Genomic DNA, 20,836 nt, shown 5'->3' with positions numbered 1-20,836 from the left:
TGTCCTCAGCTGTTGTGGTGTCGGTCATAAGCACCAACTCAAGAAACTCCTCTGTGACCGTCAAAGTCTCGTCAACTCCACAAATTAATATCAGTACTCTCATAAATTGCAGCAAAAAATGCCAGAAATGACTCCACTTTGCGTTTCAGTTGGCTGCCTAAATCTGCCGATAGTTCTGAAATCCTGTCTGCCGCGGTATTTCTCGTCAAGCTAATATTGGCAAAAGCTTACGAGTCGCTTCTCAGGACACACAATTTTGGCAGCCTTCAGCATGCAATTTTTGACAAACTCCCCCTCACAGTACAGCTTTGATGCTAATGCTATTTTGCTAGCAATTAGGTAGCTGGCTTTCACTGCAGCATCACTGACCTATTTTTCGCCATGTTGAGTTTTATAGTGGCGCCGAATATTATATTCATTAAGCACCGAAACTTGCTGCATGCACACCAGGCACACGGGTTTCCCATTCCCCTCCGTGAACATATAGGAAGAGGTAATTTTTTCTTGAAAAATCCGACACTCTGTGTCCACTTTTCTCTTTTTTTGACAAAGACATTTCACTGATGAGGTTGCCAGGGCCAACAGAAAAGCGGGTAAAACGAAAGAACCAAATGCCACTTACGGTTCCGGCCCGCGGGCCGTAAGTTTGACACCCCTGGCATAACCCGATCATCACAGCTGGATTTTAGCCCCTTACGTCGATTTCGCCCAGCATGTAAATGAGTTAACCTGCTTTCTGTCAGCCAATTGAAGTGCGCTTGTGTGATATGTGACAGGAACGCATCCTTACTGTGGATTCAAGCACAACCAGACAGAGTGAGCATTTTTTGCAGTAATCTCTTTCTTTACCCAAAAAATTATAAAAGTGCTCTCATCTCGTGCAGCCGAAGAAGCGTTACAGTCAAAATGCTGCATGTGTAACTGCATGAGAGGATAATATATGAGCCTTAAGTTTACCGCTGACATGTTGCAATACTCTTCTTCAGTTTTTAATGCTTTATTTAACAACACAACCGACATAAATTAATTAATCAGAGTCAGATACACAAATTATTAGATTCTGACGTTACTACAGGGAAATAACCTGATATATTAATAAAGTCATGTAAACGCGGGTTAGCCTACTTGAGCTGGTTTGCATGTAAACCTGGATTACAGGTTTTTTCAATAAGCTGTTTTTTGTGAGTTACAGTATACGAGTACTGGTGTGCATGTAAGCGTGCTCATTCTTAAAAGAACTGTACATTTCTTGTGAATATATTTTGTAGTACATGGAAACTTTTTCAATTAACTTTTTTTTAAACTTTAATCAGGAATGTTAATGAGACCTGTTTATGTAGTATGTACAGTATAGAATGCAAATATCTGATTGTTTTTTACAGGTATTGAAAGGCATTTTAGGGGATTGTAGGAAACTCAGAAGCAAAGACCAGGAAACTTGTTTGTATCTTCAGCAGGATCCTTTATTGAGAACATGCTGTTGGTCGCTGCAGTCATCAAGTCTCACTAAAGCACTATAAGTTGTTGTAAAGTGAGTACTCTTCATATGAACGAGACCGGACGGTGAACTGTGGTGAAATGTGTTTATGTATTGGCAGTGATGAGTGTGATGATGAGGTGCAGGTGTGTGTGATTAGAACTCAGGTGAGGGAGTGTGCTGTGATTGGCTGGTGAGAGAGCCTGGCAGATCTGTAACAGGTTGCAGCACACAAACCCTATAATATTACTGATCTGGAGGCCATTGCTCATGAGGAATGGGCTATGGCTGCGTTTACACTTGGCATTAACATGCGACCTGTATCCGGATGTTATCCACATACACATTGAAAAAACAAGTGTAAACGCGCTTCTGATTGGAATGTTATCCGATCAGCGTGTCCAGGTTCGGAGGTCTTTGAGGACGCATTGGGATCGGATCTCAGTGTAATGTAAACGCAATCCAGCCATCGTGTCTGCATTCACATGTGGACGTCACACAAAACTCTGACTTTGCACCGGAGCCATCCTTTTTTTTTTCACGGGAATGCGAGATCCGATCTGTTATCCAGATACAGAAGCCCCTTGATGTGGACAGGTGTAGACACACCGTGTCCAGATTGGCTTATGATACGATCTGCTTGATCGGATCATGGTGATCGCATGTTAATGCCAAGTGTAAACGCAGCCAAAGATTCCTCAGAAACGCTGACAGAAGCTAGTGGGTCATTTGCAGCAGGTCAAAACATCAAAAGGATTTTCTACTCAGTACTAAAGATGCTTGCCATAAAGGGGTTGAATAATTTTGTGACAGCAGAAGTCATTAAAAGTTGCATTTTAAGTTGAATTTGGGGAAACCACTTGAAACATTTGTTGTGTTGAGCTATTTCAATTACTTTTGTTTGATTTATTTATTTTTGTTTTGCTATATATACAAATATATAGCACTTGTGTTTCCCTTGTTCCTTCGTTATGTTGATGGATTGTTTCTCTACTCCCTGTGTTCTCTGGTTTTCCCGTTCTTGCCTTGTTCGTGTTTTTCAATAAACCCCTCACATTTAGATCCGTGTATCTGCCTGCCATCTCTTCCACTCCTGCCTCATTACAATTGTTCTAAATCATTTTGTCACACATGTTCTTAAACACTCAACAGTTTATTTTTTTCAGATGATATAACATCTGTCATAGAGCCTGTATTATATAATAGTAAGTTTTATTTACTGACAGTAATCCATACAACCACAGTGAATGAATCAATATCTTCTGAACCATATACATTTTCTTCCATAGAAGCGTTAATAAGAGGGTTGAGTTTATGCCTGACGTAAACATAAGCGTGTTGTGAAATATCATGTAAGACTTTTTTGTCACGTTATAGATCAGGTGTCAAACTCCGCTCCTTGAGGGCCACTTTCCTAAATTCTTCAGGAGTTTGACACCCCTACTATAAATTATTTATCATCAAGCATTTATCAACACAAGACTTCCAAAAAGCACAAAACTTTTATTATTTATTAATAAACAGTTCATTCATATTTTTTTAAGACAAAACAGTTCATGTAAAGTGAGCTCTTAAAAATGAGCAAAGATTTGGAATGACGGCAGCCCATGTTGGCTCACTGATGTCCCACCCTGAAGAGACCACAGATCCGCCACATATACAGAGAGAACAGGGGAAACTCATCTGCGAGAGTGAATGCTTTCGTTTCCAGGTCGATTATGAGCTCCTGATTTACATTACAATAAGTGTCCTGTGCAAGTTGTTCCAGCAGCCAGAACACATAGAAGGAATTCTGATAGTGGATCCAGTCCATCGGATGCTGCAGCTCCTCTCTGGACCCCTGCACGAGACAAACCTCTACCATTATTGAGCCATTATATATAGTATGCACTCACTGTAAAAAATAAAATCTTAAAAAAACCGTCAATGATATTTTCCTTAAATGTTTTACAGAAAAACTGTTATTTTACAGATGGATTATCTGAATTATTACAATCAAACACCCTAACTGTAAAAAATCCCATAAAAAACAGTCAGTGACTGTCAGCAATAGCTGCCATACAAAAAACATAAAATGAATGTAAAATATCCTAATTTAAATAAGTGCAAAAGACTATTGCAGAAATCTTCATTAAGCTTTTTAACATAAACACAGTTATTTCACATATATTTCCTGAATTTTTCACTAAAAAACGTGCAGTTAACTACATGCATGATTTACTGTGACTATACGTCACTGCATCAGCAACTACACAGTTACTGTCTGTTAAATAAAGCAACATGCAGCATTTCATCAGTGTTTCTCTGCTCATCCTGCACTGAAGCACAGGCTCTACACTTCAACACAATGGTGACACACAAAACAGACAATACAGAAACACTTTACATCCCAACAGAACATTAAACACTAACAGATCTCTCAAGATCTCTGCATCCTCACTTATTACAATCCAGACTTTATTTATTTTATACTAACATGTGACCAAAATGATCACGGTTATCACAGAATCCTGTTCAAAAAGTACTAATACTACACATTAAAATCAATTCACCAAGTTTTATGTCGAAAACCAGCAAATAACAAATATAATTAGCATTAATATGCACTTTTTGTTTACATAAACATTAAAATAACAACATTAAAAATGATGGCCAGATTTTAAAGGAGTGTCTTGCGACATGTTATCTACTAGTATGTAGCCTACAAGTTCAAATAAAGTTTTGACAAAAAAGATTTATAAAAAGATAAATAACTGACGTTTACAATGCACATTAGCTTATCTTTTATTATTAATAGTAAAATTCGGTCCGATTTTCCCGTGGCGTCTGTCGTTGCTATGAAACCATGCACTGCGCTCCCACAATGACAAAGAAGTTTTAGTAGCTAATGGATTTTTTCATCTCGCTACGCCTGGAAAAAATGAGCGCAGTTCATTTATTAATGAAGCACAACCTTCAATTATGAGTTTCCTACATTTGAAATAACGAACTTGCGCGCGCAAAAGACACGATATGTGAACTGTCCCTTGGCGAGCTACCTCCAATCAGGCCACGAGCTACTGGTAGCTCGCGAGCGACGTCTTGGAGACCCCTGTTCTAGAACAACCGCAAGGTCCCAGGTCGGCACCCTCGTGCGAACTGCTGGCCTCAGCCTCAAAGTGCCATGAAGGAAACGAGTTATAAGTGGGTGTCTCCCGAGAGAGGCTCTACTTAAAGGGACGTGGTAAACAGACAAGTCCGACCACGTACACCTTCAGCCGGCACGCAGGCGGGGTTGGTAGAACGGGCCCCTGAGGGCACCGAGAGAGAACGGGCGCCGTGTAATGCGGCGAACACCTTCCCCTTTCGGTGGGGACCACCCTCAGCATCCTAACGCTTTTGGCATCAGGACTTCTTCTTTGACGAGGCCTTCTTGGCAACAATAACTGTCCTCAGATCAGCCCTGCCCCTAGACGACCTCATCTTAGAGCGCCGCGTCTCGTCCCAGTTATGCTGAGGAGGAGCATGAGACGCGACACTCTGTTTTTGTTGCGCCCTTTGTGAGGATCTTCTCGACGAGACATGAACACGGAGGGGGAGAAATTTCTGGAGCGCCGCCGCCTGCTTTTTCTCTTACTGAAACCTCTCGATGACCGGATTTACTGAGTCACCGAAGAGGCCAGCACTAATTTCATCCCCCTCGCTCACATCTTTTAATATGTCTGCTTTATAGGCTTGAAATATTGACATAGTGTGTAAGCACGCTGCCGCTTGACCTGCCGCCGAGTAAGCTTTGCCCACCAAAGCCGAGGTGTTTCTTAATGGCTTGGTGGGCAATGCCGGTGTCTTAAATGACGATGCTGTATCTGGAGATAGATGACTCGCTAACGTTTCTTCAGCCTTAGGCATCGCCCCATAACCATAATTTTTAGCCCCAGAAATATTAGAATAAACAGATGTTTGCTGGCTAAATATTCTAGATGACACTGGTCTTTTCCATGACCTCGACGCCTCTGTGTGGAGGTCAGGAAAGAACGGAAGACACCGGCGTGGAGGTGCAGCACGAGAGGGCAGAAATCTTTCATTTAGTTTAATCTTTGAATGAGATTCCTGTCTATTAGCTGGCCACTCGATGCTTAATTTTTCTACAGGAAGAGTGAACACCTCCATAAGCTCCTCACTTCCTCCTGAAGTGACGAGTCCCCAGTCTCTGCTGTATCAATACTTTCAACATCCAGTTCCTCAGACCTGGAGAATTGAAGTGATGGTTCCTCAGCCCGGGCGGAAGAAACCGCAGCGCGTGCTTCCGAACCCGGATCTGGGGCACTGGATCTACCAGGTAAGGGCTGAGATAAGGCAGAGCCCGTCTTAATCCCCGCTGATAGCTCCATTTGCGATCCCCACGATTGAAGCCTTCGCTGTGCCTCGGCAGCAGCGGGACCCGAACCTCAGGGAGTGCGCACTGAACCACTCTCCTCGAAGAGGGCTCGGCGGGAGCGGAGCGTTTTTATGGACAAATGCTCGCAATGCTCACAATCAGCTCCCTCGAGAGCTGACTGGGCATGCTGCACTCCCAAACAAACAACACACAGATTGTGTGTGTCCCCACCGGTAATATAGAGTGGGCAGGGATGAACACACTATCTGAACTGCTGTTTGCTCGCCATGATATATATCGTCTCTTTTATAGTTTATATATATATATATATATATATATATATATATATATATATATATATATATATATATATATATATGTGTGTGAAAAACTCCTGCCTAGCAATTTCTAAGGACAGACAAAAACACTTGAGACACAGACATTTTCATTCACAGAGCGCTAGCTGAAGACTCATAAGCTGATGCGCTTGTGTTTTGGGGTGCTTATATAGTTTCCTGGTCGATGACGTCACCCGCCTATGACGTTCCGTCTCGCCATTGGACTGATTTCATACGTGCTTCATGACGCACTCACGCAGGGGCGTTCCCACAGCGTTTCACACAGCTCGAGTTCCCTGATAGGGAACTTTGGTTTTGTCTGTCCACAGATATCATATATTTTTGCAAACTTCAGACGAGTAGTATCCATGCGCGCAAGTCTCAAAACTGACAGAGATGACAACATTGAGTGAGGGAAAGCAAACCAGCACAACAAAAAACAGCACCAAAGCTTTGCCACATTGCTCAACAAAATCACCCTCTTCTGCCCTCTGTTGCCTTGTGGAGGTGAAGCAACAGCACCCTGAGCCTAAAGAAAGACTGAAGCTGAGGTACTGTGCCACTAATAAAATCAGAGGCAGATCCATTGCAGGGGTGGATTTTACATGCTGAAGAACTACCTTGTTTTCCTAAAATATATGTATGAATATATGATATGGGATATGGGAACGATGGAGGGAAAGATGGCGGCGAAGACGTGGTGTTGCATCTTGGCAGGTGCTGCGACTCCTCTGTTTCTTCAATTAGCCGTCCGTTTTCTTTGTTATAATGCATACTTGTCAGAGGCCGTAATACATTTTTTAATTAGAGCTAAATATTTTAATAATGAGAAATTGGAATCTCCGTTTTGTGGTGTGTTTTTTACACCACTACTCTACTCCACCATTGCACAACCGGTACGTGTGGTGTCCAGAACAGTTCAAGCAGATCAGCTGTGTTTCAATAACTCAAGCAACTATCGCGTGGATCAGGGAGAAAACTGTCTACATTTTGATCCTCTCCCTTCATCAAAACTTACTAGGCCATCATGCAATTTATTCATCTGTTTTGAATCATGGACGCGCTGTGATATGCAAACAGACCGCTAGACAGCGGGAATTCATTCCGTCTACTCAAAAGTCTTGTGGTTTTTTGCTTTTCTTGCTACTGCTTTCCGGGGATGTTCAACTAAATCCGGGACCAGTTTACCCAGGAATACAGCAGGACTCTGGACCTGAGCCTCACTTGGCAACAACCATGGTGGCGTCTCACAACGGGGTGAGTGCCAGGGGATTTCCTGTAGATCTACCTGGCCTCCCAAACAATGAAGTGTTTTAAATTAACAACGTACACAATACTCCAAGGTATGACATCTCGACACTGCTTTTCAATGATTTTACAAGAGGCATCAATGTATAATGCAAATGCTTCCTTGTGTCGAAATCCTGCAGTAAGAGAGCAGACACTATGTAGGATCTTTCAGACTGCTAATAGTGCGACGGTCCTATGGGATCCGAAAGTGAAACCGAGAGGAGTTTTTGGTGGGCATTTGAATATCAGAGGCATTGTTGCAAAGAGCGAACAGTTGTCTCATTTATAATCCAACTCAAATTTGGGCATCCTTTGTATCTCTGAAATGTGGTTGCAACAATCATCATCTTCTAGTGTATTTATCTTGCCTGGATATTAATGTTTTAGATGGGATAGGTCTTCGGGAAGGGGAGGGGGAGTGTTAATATATGTTAAAGACAGCATTAAGTGTGAACATCTCATGTTTAACTGAGGCATCTTTTGAGATCGCATGGTTTTTGGCTCGGGGGAAAAAAACCTTCTCAGACTCAGAAATTATGAAACATTGCTTTTTGGCTTCAGCAGAAATATTATTTGCAGAGTTATTTGACAACAAGGATGCAATTGTAAAGCAAATTAAATTAAAGGGTTACAATTATCCGATTCCACTATAATTAGGCGAATAGAAACATCGGCAAAGACATGAGTAACCAGCTCTGTGCAGATGTGTCAGCATTGCAGTGCATGAAAGCACCGATGTGACAGATGTTACCCAGTTGTGTTTTTGGGTAAGGTTCCCAAAAGAAATGTCTTTCAGAGAAGAAATGCTGTGCTTGTTTCCACTTGTTGGCCAAACGAGAGGTGAGGACATTCTGAATGCAGTTCTGGCATTTTTTTATGAAAAAAATCTCAGTTGGTCAGGTCTAGCAAGTCTGTACACGGATGGTGCCCCTAGCATGCGAGGAAGGGAGAAGGGGCTTGTTGGGCTCATGAAAAAAGGAGAAGAAATACCCAACTTTGTCAGTTTCCACTGCATAATACATCAGGAGTCACTGGTTTCAAAACTGAAAAATAATACATTCCAAAACGTGATGCAAACAGTTGTTCGTGTGTTAAACTTCACAGTCTCCAGAGCGCTGAACCACAGACAGTTCCGACAGTTCATTGAGGAATATGACACTGAGTATGGTGATTTACTGATGCACAGTGAGGTGAGATGGTTGTCCCGTAGAAAAGTGCTTGAACGGTTTCTGAGCCCCCTCCCTGAGATTTGCACTTTTCTAGACAGCAAAGGAAAACAGGAGCCAGAGCTAGAAGACCCATGCTGGATCACACAGCTGGCCTTTCTGACTGACATCACCTGTCACCCGAACACTCTCAAATTGCAGCTTCAAGGAAGAGATAAGCTTCCAAGCCATATGCTGAATGCAATCAGAGCATTTCAGAACAAAATAACTTCCCTGTACATACCTGACAGAGAATTCATTCACTCCCCAAACTCAGAGCTGTCACCACAAATGACCCATCTCTGCAGCAGCACTTCAGCCACAAAGGATTTGTTTTGCTTTGAATGTTTTGGAAGAGCTGAGGGGGGCATTTGAATCCAGATTCAAATATGTGAATGAGTGCAAGGAGATTTTCAACTTTATTGAAAACCCTGTAGTAAATTAGCTCTATGGAATATTAATAATCAATAATAACTGGCTATAATTGATTATGAATATTTGGATCAGTTAATATAATTAACTTAATGTAGTAAAATTAAATTTTCAACAAACCCACCTGTTTGTCCTGTGAACACTCAGCGTTAATTGTTTATTCATTCTAAGAAATATTCATTTCTGGGGAAGGGAAATGTCTTTCTTTCTGTACAGTACTCTTAAGATCTAAATCATAAAGTAAACTTCGTATGCAAGCAGAGAATCAGAACCAAATACATATTGTGCACAATTTTTATAAAAAAAAAAAAAAAAAAAACTAATATACAAACAATCACACAGTCATTCATGCATTCATAGGTAGATGGTTAAAGTGACAGAATGAAACCAGAGGTAGGAAATGGAACTTTGGAAAAGATCCATTTAACTATGAAAAGAACCATCAGTTAATCATTTTCAACGCACCTCACTAAAATTATACTCGCGATTTGCTTTTTCAGTGGACACAATTCTTGAAGTTGTTGAAAATTGAAGTTGTTGATGATTCCGTGAGTGTCAAATGTTGAAGTTGCCTGAGAGGACATGCAGAGCAGATGGTGGGAGTTGAGATGAACTTCTTCTGCGTTGAATGAAGACGCTTTGACCAACTCCTGAGGTTGTCCTTGATTTTGTCGAGCTTGAGAGAGTCCTCTCTCTCCTGAATGAGCACATGGCTGGTTTGGTCAAGGCCAGGGGCCCTGGGGCCTGCTGAGGCCCCGCAGGACAGCACAACACCCTGAACGTTCTGAGAAGCTAAGAGAAGGAGGGCTTGTTGAGGATGCTATTTGAAGCTTGAGAAAGGTCCCACCTCTCAGGGTTGGCTCGGCCAATAAGAAAGGTGGAGTTTCCAAGCGGGCGAATTTGATTTATGAGTCTTTGTTCCAAGAGGACTCATTTGCATGTGCACGCTGGATGAGTGGTAGCTTGATGAAGAACTATGAAAGATTCTTGTAATACTAATATGTTGTTGTTATCAACATATCATGTACACAGTCATTTCTATCTTCAAAGTACCAAGTTATAGAGATCAAACACTGCGTAGGTGAGGTTACATTGACCGTTGGTTCCACCAAAATAATCCACAGCATCAAAACAATAAAAGTTAATAGAATTAAAAGACACTACACAAAACAGTAAATCATTCACACAATTTCCTGGCGGTGCGTTCATTTATAGATCCGTTCGTTTATTAATTAATGCAGCAAAGTTTGTTTCAAAGTCTGTTTCTGTCTTCACATTCTTCACAGCAATAAAACCAACTTATCTGATCGTAGTCATGGTAACCAAAGATCCTTCTTGCCCTTGTTGGGGGATGGGACCACAGGTCCCAGAGTGAGTTTTAAATATTATTTGTTGTATATATACATCTATACAGATGTAGTGAAATGGTAGAACTACAGACAAAAGACAATCTCAAAGTTGAACTCAGAGCAGCTGTTGGTCACTTCTGGAATTTGGTGTCAGAAGATTTTCCCACTTTGAAGTCACTTATGCAAAAAGTGATGTCCTTCATTGTGAGCACATACACTTGTGAGTCAACATTCTCAACCATGAACACTATTAAGAGGAAACAGAGAAACCGCCTCACCAATGAACATCTTGCATGCCAAGGATTGCAACAACAAGCTACAAATACAACATGAATAAGGTCAACGAAATGCATGCATGCTTCCGTTCATCCCAGCATTAAGGTAATCTTGCTTTTTTTGTTATTAGGGGAAATCATATTGTCTCTGCTTCCCGGACAATGTTAGGAAGATTGTTCCAAAGTTTTGGTGCTAAATAGGAAAAGGATCTACCGCCGGCAGTCGATTTATATATTCTAGGTATTATCAACTGGCCGGAGTTTTGAGATCGCAATAGACGTGAAGGACTATAATGCGTTAAGAGCTCACTCAAGTACTGGGGAGCTAAACCATTTAGTGCTTTGTAAGTAATCAGCAATATTTTAAAATGTATACGATATTTAATAGGGAGCCAATGCAGTGTTGACAGAACCGGGCTAATATGGTCGTACTTCCTGGTTCTGGTAAGAACTCTAGCGGCTGCGTTTTGAACTAGCTGTAGTTTGTTTATTAAGCGTGCACGGCAACCACCCAGTAGAGCATTACAATAATCTAGCCTTGATGTCATGAATGCATGAACTAGTTGTTCTGCATTTGTCAATGAGAGCATATGACGTAATTTAGATATATTTTAAGATGGAAAAATGCGGTTTTACAGACACTAGACACGTGACTTTTAAATGAAAGATTGGTATCAAAGAGCACACCCATGTTCCTAACTGACGACGAAGACTTAACAGAGCAGCCATCAAGAGTTAGACGGTATTCTAGGTTATTACGTGTGGAAGTTTTTTGTCCAATAATTAGAATCTCTGTTTTTCAGAATTTAGTAGTAGGAAATTACTAGTCATCCAATTTTTAATATCAACTATGCATTCCGATAATTTTGTGAATTGGTGAGTTTCGTTAGGTTTGGAAGAAATATAGAGCTGAGTATCATCAGCATAACAGTGAAAGCTAATTCCATGTTTCCTAATGATATCTCCTAAAGGTAGCATGTACAGAGTGAACAGCAACGGTCCTAGTACTGAGCCTTGTGGTACGCCATACTGAACTTGTGATCGATAAGACATCTCTTCATTTACTGCTACAAACTGATACCGGTCAGATAAATATGATTTAAACCATGCTAGTGCAATTCCACTAATGCCAACATAGTTTTCTAGTCTATTTAAGAGAATGTTGTGGTCAATGGTGTCAAATGCAGCACTAAGATCAAGTAACTCTAATAGAGAGATACAACCACGATCGGATGATAAGAGCAAATCATTTGTGACTTTAATGAGAGCAGTCTCAGTGCTATGGTGCGGTCTAAATCCTGACTGGAAATCCTCGCAGATACCATTTCTTTCAAGAAAGGAACACAGTTGTGAGGATACTGCCTTTTCTAGTATCTTTGACAGAAAAGGTAGATTTGAGATCGGCCTGTAATTGACTAATTCTGTAGGATCAAGTTGCGTTTTTTTAACAAGCGGTTTAATCATAGCCAGCTTAAAGGTTTTTGGTACGTATCCTAGAGACAAAGATGAATTAATGATGTTAAGAAGAGGATCTATGACTTCTGGAAGCATCTCTTTCAGTAGTTTAGTCGGTATAGGGTCTAACATACATGTTGTCGATTTAGATTAATTAACGAGTTTGCAAAATTCTTCCTCTCCTATGGCAACAAATGAATCAAATTTGGAAACTTGGAAACTTCTGGGCTTGAAGCTTTCTTTTTCGTTAGTATAGCCACTTTTTCAAATAAATACCTTGGATTATGTTTATTTTCTTCTAATAGGGTTGAAAAATAAGCAGATCTAGCAGCTTTTAAAGCCTCTCTGTAAGCAATCGAGCTCTCCTTCCATGAAATCCGAAATACCTCTAGTTTTGTTTACTTCCAGTTGCGCTCCATTTTTCTGGCTGCTCTCTTAAGGGCCTGAGTGTGCTCGTTGTACCACGGTGTTGGACTATTTTCTTTAATCTTCTTTAAGCGCAACGGAGCAACTGAATCTAAAGTGCTGGAAAGGAGAGAGTTAAAAGTTTCTGTTGCAATATCGAGTTCTTCTAAGCTATCTGGGATGCTGAGATGATGAAACTGATCAGGAAGATTATTAATAAAGCAATCTTTAGGGGCAGAAGTGATAGGTCTAACATACTTGTAACACGGAGTTGGCTTTGCAGCCTTGGCTAAATTTAATTTACATGAGACTAGATAATGATCTGAGATGTCGTCGCTCTGCTGCAGAATTTCAACAGCATCAACATTGATTCCATGTGATAATATTAGATCTAGAGTATGATTACGACAATGAGAAGGTCCTGACACGTGTTGTCTAACTCCAATAGAGTTAAGAATGTCTTTAAATGCCAATCCCATTGCATCTTTTCCATTATCTACATGTATATTAAAATCACCAACAATTAGGACTTTATCTGCAGTCAATACTAATTCTGATAGAAAGTCAGCAAATTCTTTGATAAAATCTTTATCGTGCCCTGGTGGCCTGTAGACAGTTGCCAGCAGAATTCTCAAACTTGATTTATCGTTTACATTATATATTTTTACATTAAGCACCAACACTTCAAAAGAAATATATTTTAAACTAGATTTTTTAGTGGTTTTGAAAATATTACTATAAATTACAGCAACACCTCCCCCTTTGCCTTTCAGGCGAGGTTCATGTTTATAACAGTAATCATGAGGGGTGGACTCATTTAAAGTAATGTAATCGTCTGGTTTTAGCCAGGTTTCTGTCATACACAGCACATCTAGGTTATAATCTGAAATCATATCATTAACTATGAGTGCTTTTGAAGTAAGGGATCGAATATTCAGCAACCCAAGCTTTATCGTTTGCTCATCTGTATTATATCTAATTTTTATTTGTTGAATATCAATTACATTTTTAACCTTAGATCGATTTGGAAGTTTTTTGGATTTCCAAATTCGGGGAACAGACACAGTCTCTATATGATGATATCTAGGTGAAAGAGCCTCTATGTGATGGGATTTATCTGACCTTGGTGACGCGAGGCCGCTAGCAGACGGTCGGTTTAGCCAGTTTGTCTGCTTCCTGACCTGAGCCCCAGATTGTCATGTTTTGTCTCTAAGACTATGAGCCAAATTACTAGAGAGAAGAGCTCTCATGAAAAATATAGTGAAGACCACTGTTCTAAGCTATCTGGGATGCTGAGATGATGAAACTGATCAGTAAGATTATTAATAAAGCAATCTTTAGTGGCAGAAGTAATACGTTTAACATATTTGTAACACGGAGTCGGCTTTGCAGCCTTGGCTAAATTAAGTTGACACGAGACTAGATAATGATCTGAGATGTCATCGCTCTGCTGCAGAATTTCAACAGCATCAACATTGATTCCATGAAATAATATTAGATATAGAGTACGATTACAACAATGAGTAGGTCCTGACACATTGTGTCTAACTTCAATAGAGTTAAGAATGTCTTTAAATGCCAATCCCAATGCATCTTTTTCGTTATTTACATTTATATTAAAATCACCAACAACTAGGACTTTATCTGCAGCCCGTACTAACTCTGATAGAAAGTCATCAAATTCTTTGATAAAGTCTGTATAGTGCCCTGGTGGCCTGAATATAGTAGCCAGCACAAATCTCAAATGTGATTTATCCTTTACACTAGATATTGTTACATTAAGCACCAACACTTCAAAAGAATTATATTTGAAACTCAGAGGTGTGAAAAGTATTCACATTCATTACTCAAGTAGAAGTATAGATACTAGGGTTTAAAAAGACTTCTGTAGAAGTTGAAGTATCAACTCAAGCTTTTTACTAAAGTAAAAGTGTAAAAGTAATGGTTTCAAAACTACTTAAAGTATAAAAGTAAAAGTAATGTAAGGAAAAAAATGCCATTAAGGACAAAAGCTTAGGCCGCGCCACAGGGGCCTATAGTGCACTACCCCACCTACTCAAAAAAACATTGTTCTAAAGGCCATAATGACTATAATGTTATATTAAAATGTTAATGTTGAAAAATTTGTAATGCACTAGGCTACCTGTTTCAGCCGCATATATGCCCATAGAAAATTAATTTCAGTTTTATTTCAATTTCAATTTTAGTACAATGCAAAAATAACCATTTATGTGTACTACTGAGCATTAACGTGTTTCATGAAGCAGAAGATAGAATCACCTATCACAGAAAACTTTCTGCATTTTTTAGTGATGCACCGATGTGAAAATTGTGTCCGATACTGATAACCGATATTAATATTGGTCTTTATTAATATTGGTAATATCGTCCGATACCGATATTTACCGATGTCGATATCTCTGTAGAAAACACATTTTTATGATAATCAAATAAAGAGCTGTTTTCCAAAACACTTTTATTTTTTTACTTTTGTAATTTATTTTCAGAAATGACTGATATTGGGCACCTTTACCTGTGTGCAAAATATGTCATCAGATTTTCAGCAGAAAAAATAAATATTTATATAAAAATACATTTTTATAACTATAAAGGATACAAGTGTGTCCTGAATTCCCACTATGAATAAGCCAACCCTGAGTATTCTCAATAAACATCTAATTCACTTGAGACCAAGTCACTGTATTCTGTGAACATTGTACAACAGTTCAAAACTTTAAAGTACAGTACTGCCCTACTAAGGCAAAAGACCGTAACTTCTATTTTATAGCACAATGTTACGATAACACTTAAAATGTAAGCAATGTTAACCCTTTCAGACTCACTATGATAAAAATGGCTTCACATGAAACAAGAACTTGAAGTAGTGAGAATAGTTGGAATGTCCTGTATGTTTCCACTGTTCGATCGTACCTTCGCCTCTCTCTCTCTCTCTCTCTCTCACACGCGCGCCACACACACACACACACACACACACACACACACACACACACACACACACACACACACACACACACACACACACACACACACACACACACACACACACACACACACACACACACACACACACACACACAGCGTTGCAATCTTGACGTCGCAGCCACTTCATAGGCAGGGCTACAGATTAGGTGTCCCTAAAGAACTGTATCTAAAGTTAGTAGTTCCGCATTGTAATGGATTTGCTTTCTCGTCGGTTGTTTGACATGGATTTTAACCAGGGTTCAACAAAAGGTAGGCTTTAAATTACTACATTCCTGCTGCTGGTGTATAATGGGTGTGTCGTTGTGGCTCAAACTGACCAACTCGCGTAGTTTTCAGTCAGTGGACTGTCATTGACAGGCGAGAGCTAACGTTAGCATTTTATTTCAGTTGTAGCCTACAGCCTTGTATTACGGGCTGTGAATTAAGATATCCTACAAGCCTGCTCTAATGCAGCGCTTGTTACTAGATAAGTTGTTGATTACAGCTCGAAACGTGTTTGTGTCTAGTTTGTGAAGTAGCATCGCCAGCTAAAGGCTACCGCTAGCTATTACTGGATTTTAAAGATTATAAAATACGCACCCGTTTATAAAATACTTTTATACGCACGTGTGTCATTCTTACCTTGATCATTTTCATTTTTACCATCATTTTCCCCCGAGAGTATGCCATTATTCTGTAATCTAACAAAAGCAATCACTGTGAAACATGTAACTTACATGTGTGTCTGAGGTGATTTAATTGCTACATCATAATAACCCCGTAACTCCAGCACGGCAATACTTTGATGGTCGGTCAGAACAAGGCAGAGTGCCGTAACTTGCGCCTCCAGCACCTGCTTCAGCACATTATGTGTAATGCATGCGCTCGTGCAAAAACAAACATCCCCGCCGGCCCCACATGAGCCTACACACACGTCAAATACACATGAATGATTATCGGCCTGTTCACATCGGCCCTATTTTGACATCGGAACGATACCGATGTGTAAAAATGTACCATATCGGCCGATATTATATCGGCGGCCGATATATCGTGCATCACTAGCATTTTTACTTAGTCTGTTTATAAGCTGTTTAAAAAAAAAAATCCCCACAAAGACAAGGATATTTTCACCCTATGTAGGGTTGCACGCACACACACACACTGGTCATTTTTTTTAACGATGACGAGCCGGAATGACAAGAAGCCGAAATGAAATGGTAGTAACGAGGTAATTTTTTAAATGTAGTAGAAAGTACAGATAATTGCGTGAAAATGTAAGGAGTAGAAGTAAAAAGTCGGCAGAAAAATAATTACTCCAGTAAATTATAGATACTCAAAATTTCTACTTAAGTAAGGCAACAAAGTATTTGTACTTCGTTACTTGACACCTCTGTTGAAACTAGACTTCTTAGTAATTCTGAAAATATTACTATAAATTACAGCAACACCTCCCCCTTTGCCTTTCAGACGAGGTTCATGTTTATAACTGTAATTTTGGGGGGTGGACTCATTTAAAGTAATGTAATTGTTTGGTTTTAGCCAGGTTTCTGTCAAAAACAGCACATCTAGGTTATAGTCTGTAATCATATCATTAACAATAAGTGCTTTTGAAGTAAGGGATTGAATATTCAGCAACCCAAGCTTTATCATTTGTTCATTTGTATTATATCTGTTTTTTATTTGTTGAACATCAATTACAATTTTACCCTTAGATGGGTTTGGAAGTTTTTTGTATTTCCTAATTCGGGGAACAGACATAACACACAGTCTCTATGTGATGGGATTTATCTGACCTCAGTGACGTGAGACAGCTAGCAGACGGTCGGTTTAGCCAGTCTGTCTGCTTCCTGACCTGAGCCCCAGATTGCCATGTTTGAGCTCTAAGACTATGTGCCATATTACTAGAAAGAAGAGCAGCACTATCCCAGGAGGGATGAATACCATCTCTTTTCAACAGGTCAGGTTTGCCCCAAAAACTTTTCCAATTGTCTATGAATTCTATTATTTTGCGGACACCACTTAGACAGCCAGCCATTGAGTGAAGACAGTCTACTAAGTATCTCATCACAACAGGAAGGCGGCCAGAGCAAATTACAGTGCCTGACATCGTACTTGCGAGTTCACACACCTCTTTAACGTTAATTTTAGTGATCTCCGACTGCCGAAGTCGAACATCATTAGTGCCGACGTGAATAATAATCTTAGAGAATTTACTATTAGCATTAGCCAGCATTTTTAAATTTGCTTTGAAAACAAGGTACAAACATGAAATAAATGTGCTTTTGTAAGTTTCCCTACATGGGCAATTCAATGCCATATTCATATTTGAGATGTAATGTGAAGAAACTGCTTATATATTGCTGAATTAGGTCTCAATTAGTCCAATCGACTTACTGAGATACTTCAGGGAGACTTACCTCAGCAATTCTTATGGCATGAGGACTGCCGAGCAAAATACATGAATGAATTTGAAATAGAAAGAAAATTGAAGGCAGAATTGAAAAAAGATATCAAACCAAGTTCATCTGCATCCACCCCAACTCCGCAAAATGTTACTCTACGGAGCAAAATACCTCCAATAGATTGGAAGCAGTGTATCTTTTGCCAACAAGATCAGAAAGAAAAACTACATCTCATACAAGAAATGAAATTCAGCAGCAGAATCCTACAAGCAGGAAAGTGTGATTCATTCTTAAAAGTGCGACTAGCTTGTGTAAATCATCTTATTGCTGCAGAAGGAAGTTATCACATGACTTGCAAGACCAGGTTTGAACGTAGGACCAAACGCATGGAGTCACTTCCAAGCACAGACATGCCATTAGAGTGGATCTGCCAAGAACTTCAAGTTCACAGCAAATCAAGCTGATATTCTGGATCTTGTACATGTGTGGGACCGGTACTATACACTAGCTAATGAGGCTCAATTAGATATACCATCTAGATTTCTAAGCCGAAGGAACGTCTTGAGGGCATGTACGAATTTGTTGTACTGCATGATTGGGCATATTCCAGTATCAACAATGTTGAATGACGACACCTCCAATATTCATAGTTATTTCTACATTCAAACATAAGGATCAAGATATGTTCCTGAACATGGTCCATGTGGCATTGCAGATCCAAAGAGATATGACCTCACATCCAAAACAAGAGGGGATAGACATCAGTGAAAACAGAGCAATAGACAGCATACCCAACAGCCTGTACATGTTCCTCAACTTGCTACAACTTGGTCAGCGCCTGCTGGAGGATGACGTTGAAGATTATGATAAGAACACAGCCAAACGACAGCTTAGAGTCCTCAGCATTGCACAGGATCTTATGTACACAGCTAGTGGAGACGAGTTCCTCACTCCGAAGCACTTAGGACTGGCCAGTACCCTTCATCAAGCTACACGTTCGAAGGAGTTGGTGAACATGTTTCGCCAGGCAGGACATTATATGAGTTACCATGAGGTAATCAAACTTGACACTGAACTGGCTAAGACGACCTTGGAGACCTTCCTGGACATTGTATAATCAAAAGGCAAGCACAGTCAACCCAGAGAAAACTATAGTAGGGTACCTACCTATCATCCTGGCTCCTGCATCTGAACTCGATACACTGAACATAGTTGTGAAGCGAGTGCTCTATGTCTCCAAATCAATGGAACAACAGCATGTCATTCTGACAGTTGACAAGGTACTTTATCCGAAGTTGCTAGAACTGAAGTGGTCATTAGAAGAATACAAGGACATGCTTATACCTTGCCTTGGAGGCCTTCACATTGCCATGAACTTCCTGGGTGTGATAGGACAACACATGGTTGATTCTGGGCTGAGGGAGCTATGGGTCAAGAGTGATCTTCTGGGAGCAAATGCTGCTCAGCATGTCATGGCAGGAAAGGGGTATGCACTTGCTATGAGGACCCACAAGCTTGCCCTGCAGGCTCTTTGGCACCTACCACTCCCATAGCTTTACACATATCTGGATGAGGTTGATGTTACACTGAGAGCTGAAATCGCAGATCTCTGCCAGTCCGTAGATGTGATCACATCGCACAAATGGTCGACAAACTGACCAAAGACCGATTCCAGCAGCCTATGAAAGACTTTTCTGCGTCAATTGCAGTTGATGACCCAAATGCTGTATTCTGGTGGGACTTCATGACTATGGTCAGCATCCTACTCTGTTTCACAAGAGCGCAACGTGATTGATTGTGGGATCTCCACCTGTATGCTTTCAAACATATGCTGCCCTTCTACTTCAGGTACGACCAAACTACGCCAGATGGGGTACTGTGTACCTGGCTGAGATGTCTGCTGTCCCACCAGAAATCCTCCTTGAGTTTCAGAAAGGCAACTTCATGGTAAAACACAGTGATCGACGCTTCAATCAGGTTTCAGCGGATCAAAGTACAGAGTGGCTAAACGCTACAGGAAAAAAGAGTGGAGGCCTAGTAGGTATCACCAGGATACCAACATACCTCTGTAGATGGACACTGTCGTATAATCTAAAAACAGTCATAGCTTCTCAGAAAACAGCTATGCTGAGACTGACAACAGATGATGAAGACGATGAGTACACACACACAGAGTGCACAAAGAGTAGAATTGAAAGAGATGATGTGGATGAAAGCAGAATATGTCTATCATTAAAAGAGCACGGTGTGTTTCAAGATGTTGGGGATACACTTAAGAACATAATCAACAAGGTTGTGGTCACACCCCAGATTCAACAATCTCTGCTTGGTGCAGAACACCTTGGACAGGCACAAATGAAAGTGTTTGTGGACAAACGTCTGTGTGAACCTCCAGATAGTGACCGGTACTTGGACATGAAGTCACCCATTCGAAAGAACAAAGCCAAAACATTTGCCTCTTTGTATGAAATCATTCAACTTTCCAAGAACAAGCATCATCAAAGTGGACAGGCAGATTCTACAAAGGCTCATCACAGCTTACAGAGCAGGTCGCAAGGTAGACCTGGAAAATATTCTCCAGCATGAACTCGTGCCCATCCCGTCATCTCTGGCCGCAACTAACGGCAGTCTACATTCTACCAACAAATCTGTTTTAGCAAATATACTGACAAAACATATCCAAACCCCTGCAGATGTGCCCCTTCAGGAACCCAGCTGCTTTCTTATTGATGGCAAAGCACTTGTAATGGCACTTGGGAAGCCGCCTGACATCACAACATTCGGCAACTATGCAAACAAGTTTGCTGACAGTGTTGAAGATGGCGGAGAAGTACCAGAGGGTTGGTGTAGTCTTCGACAGGTACCA

At 40.4% G+C, this 20,836-nt stretch overlaps 1 protein-coding gene across 1 annotated transcript in view; it reads right to left on the bottom strand.

Moving 5' to 3' along the window:
- Window positions 1-2,960: 2,960 nt before the first annotated feature.
- Window positions 2,961-20,836, bottom strand: part of mei4 (meiosis-specific, MEI4 homolog (S. cerevisiae)) — an 82,532-nt gene continuing 64,656 nt past the window's right edge. The window contains exon 5 of the mRNA XM_077219666.1: window positions 2,961-3,317. Coding sequence (XP_077075781.1) covers window positions 3,093-3,317 — 225 coding nt within the window. The 3' untranslated portion in view covers window positions 2,961-3,092. The remainder of the gene's footprint in view (window positions 3,318-20,836) is intronic.

This window comes from Siphateles boraxobius, unplaced genomic scaffold, assembly GCF_051911475.1.
Source record: "Siphateles boraxobius isolate OS27281-9 unplaced genomic scaffold, OSU_SipBor_1 8, whole genome shotgun sequence".
Taxonomy (NCBI): Eukaryota; Metazoa; Chordata; class Actinopteri; order Cypriniformes; family Leuciscidae; genus Siphateles; species Siphateles boraxobius.
Note: the sequence above shows the minus strand (reverse complement) of the source record. Positions and strands in the feature narration are given on the sequence as shown.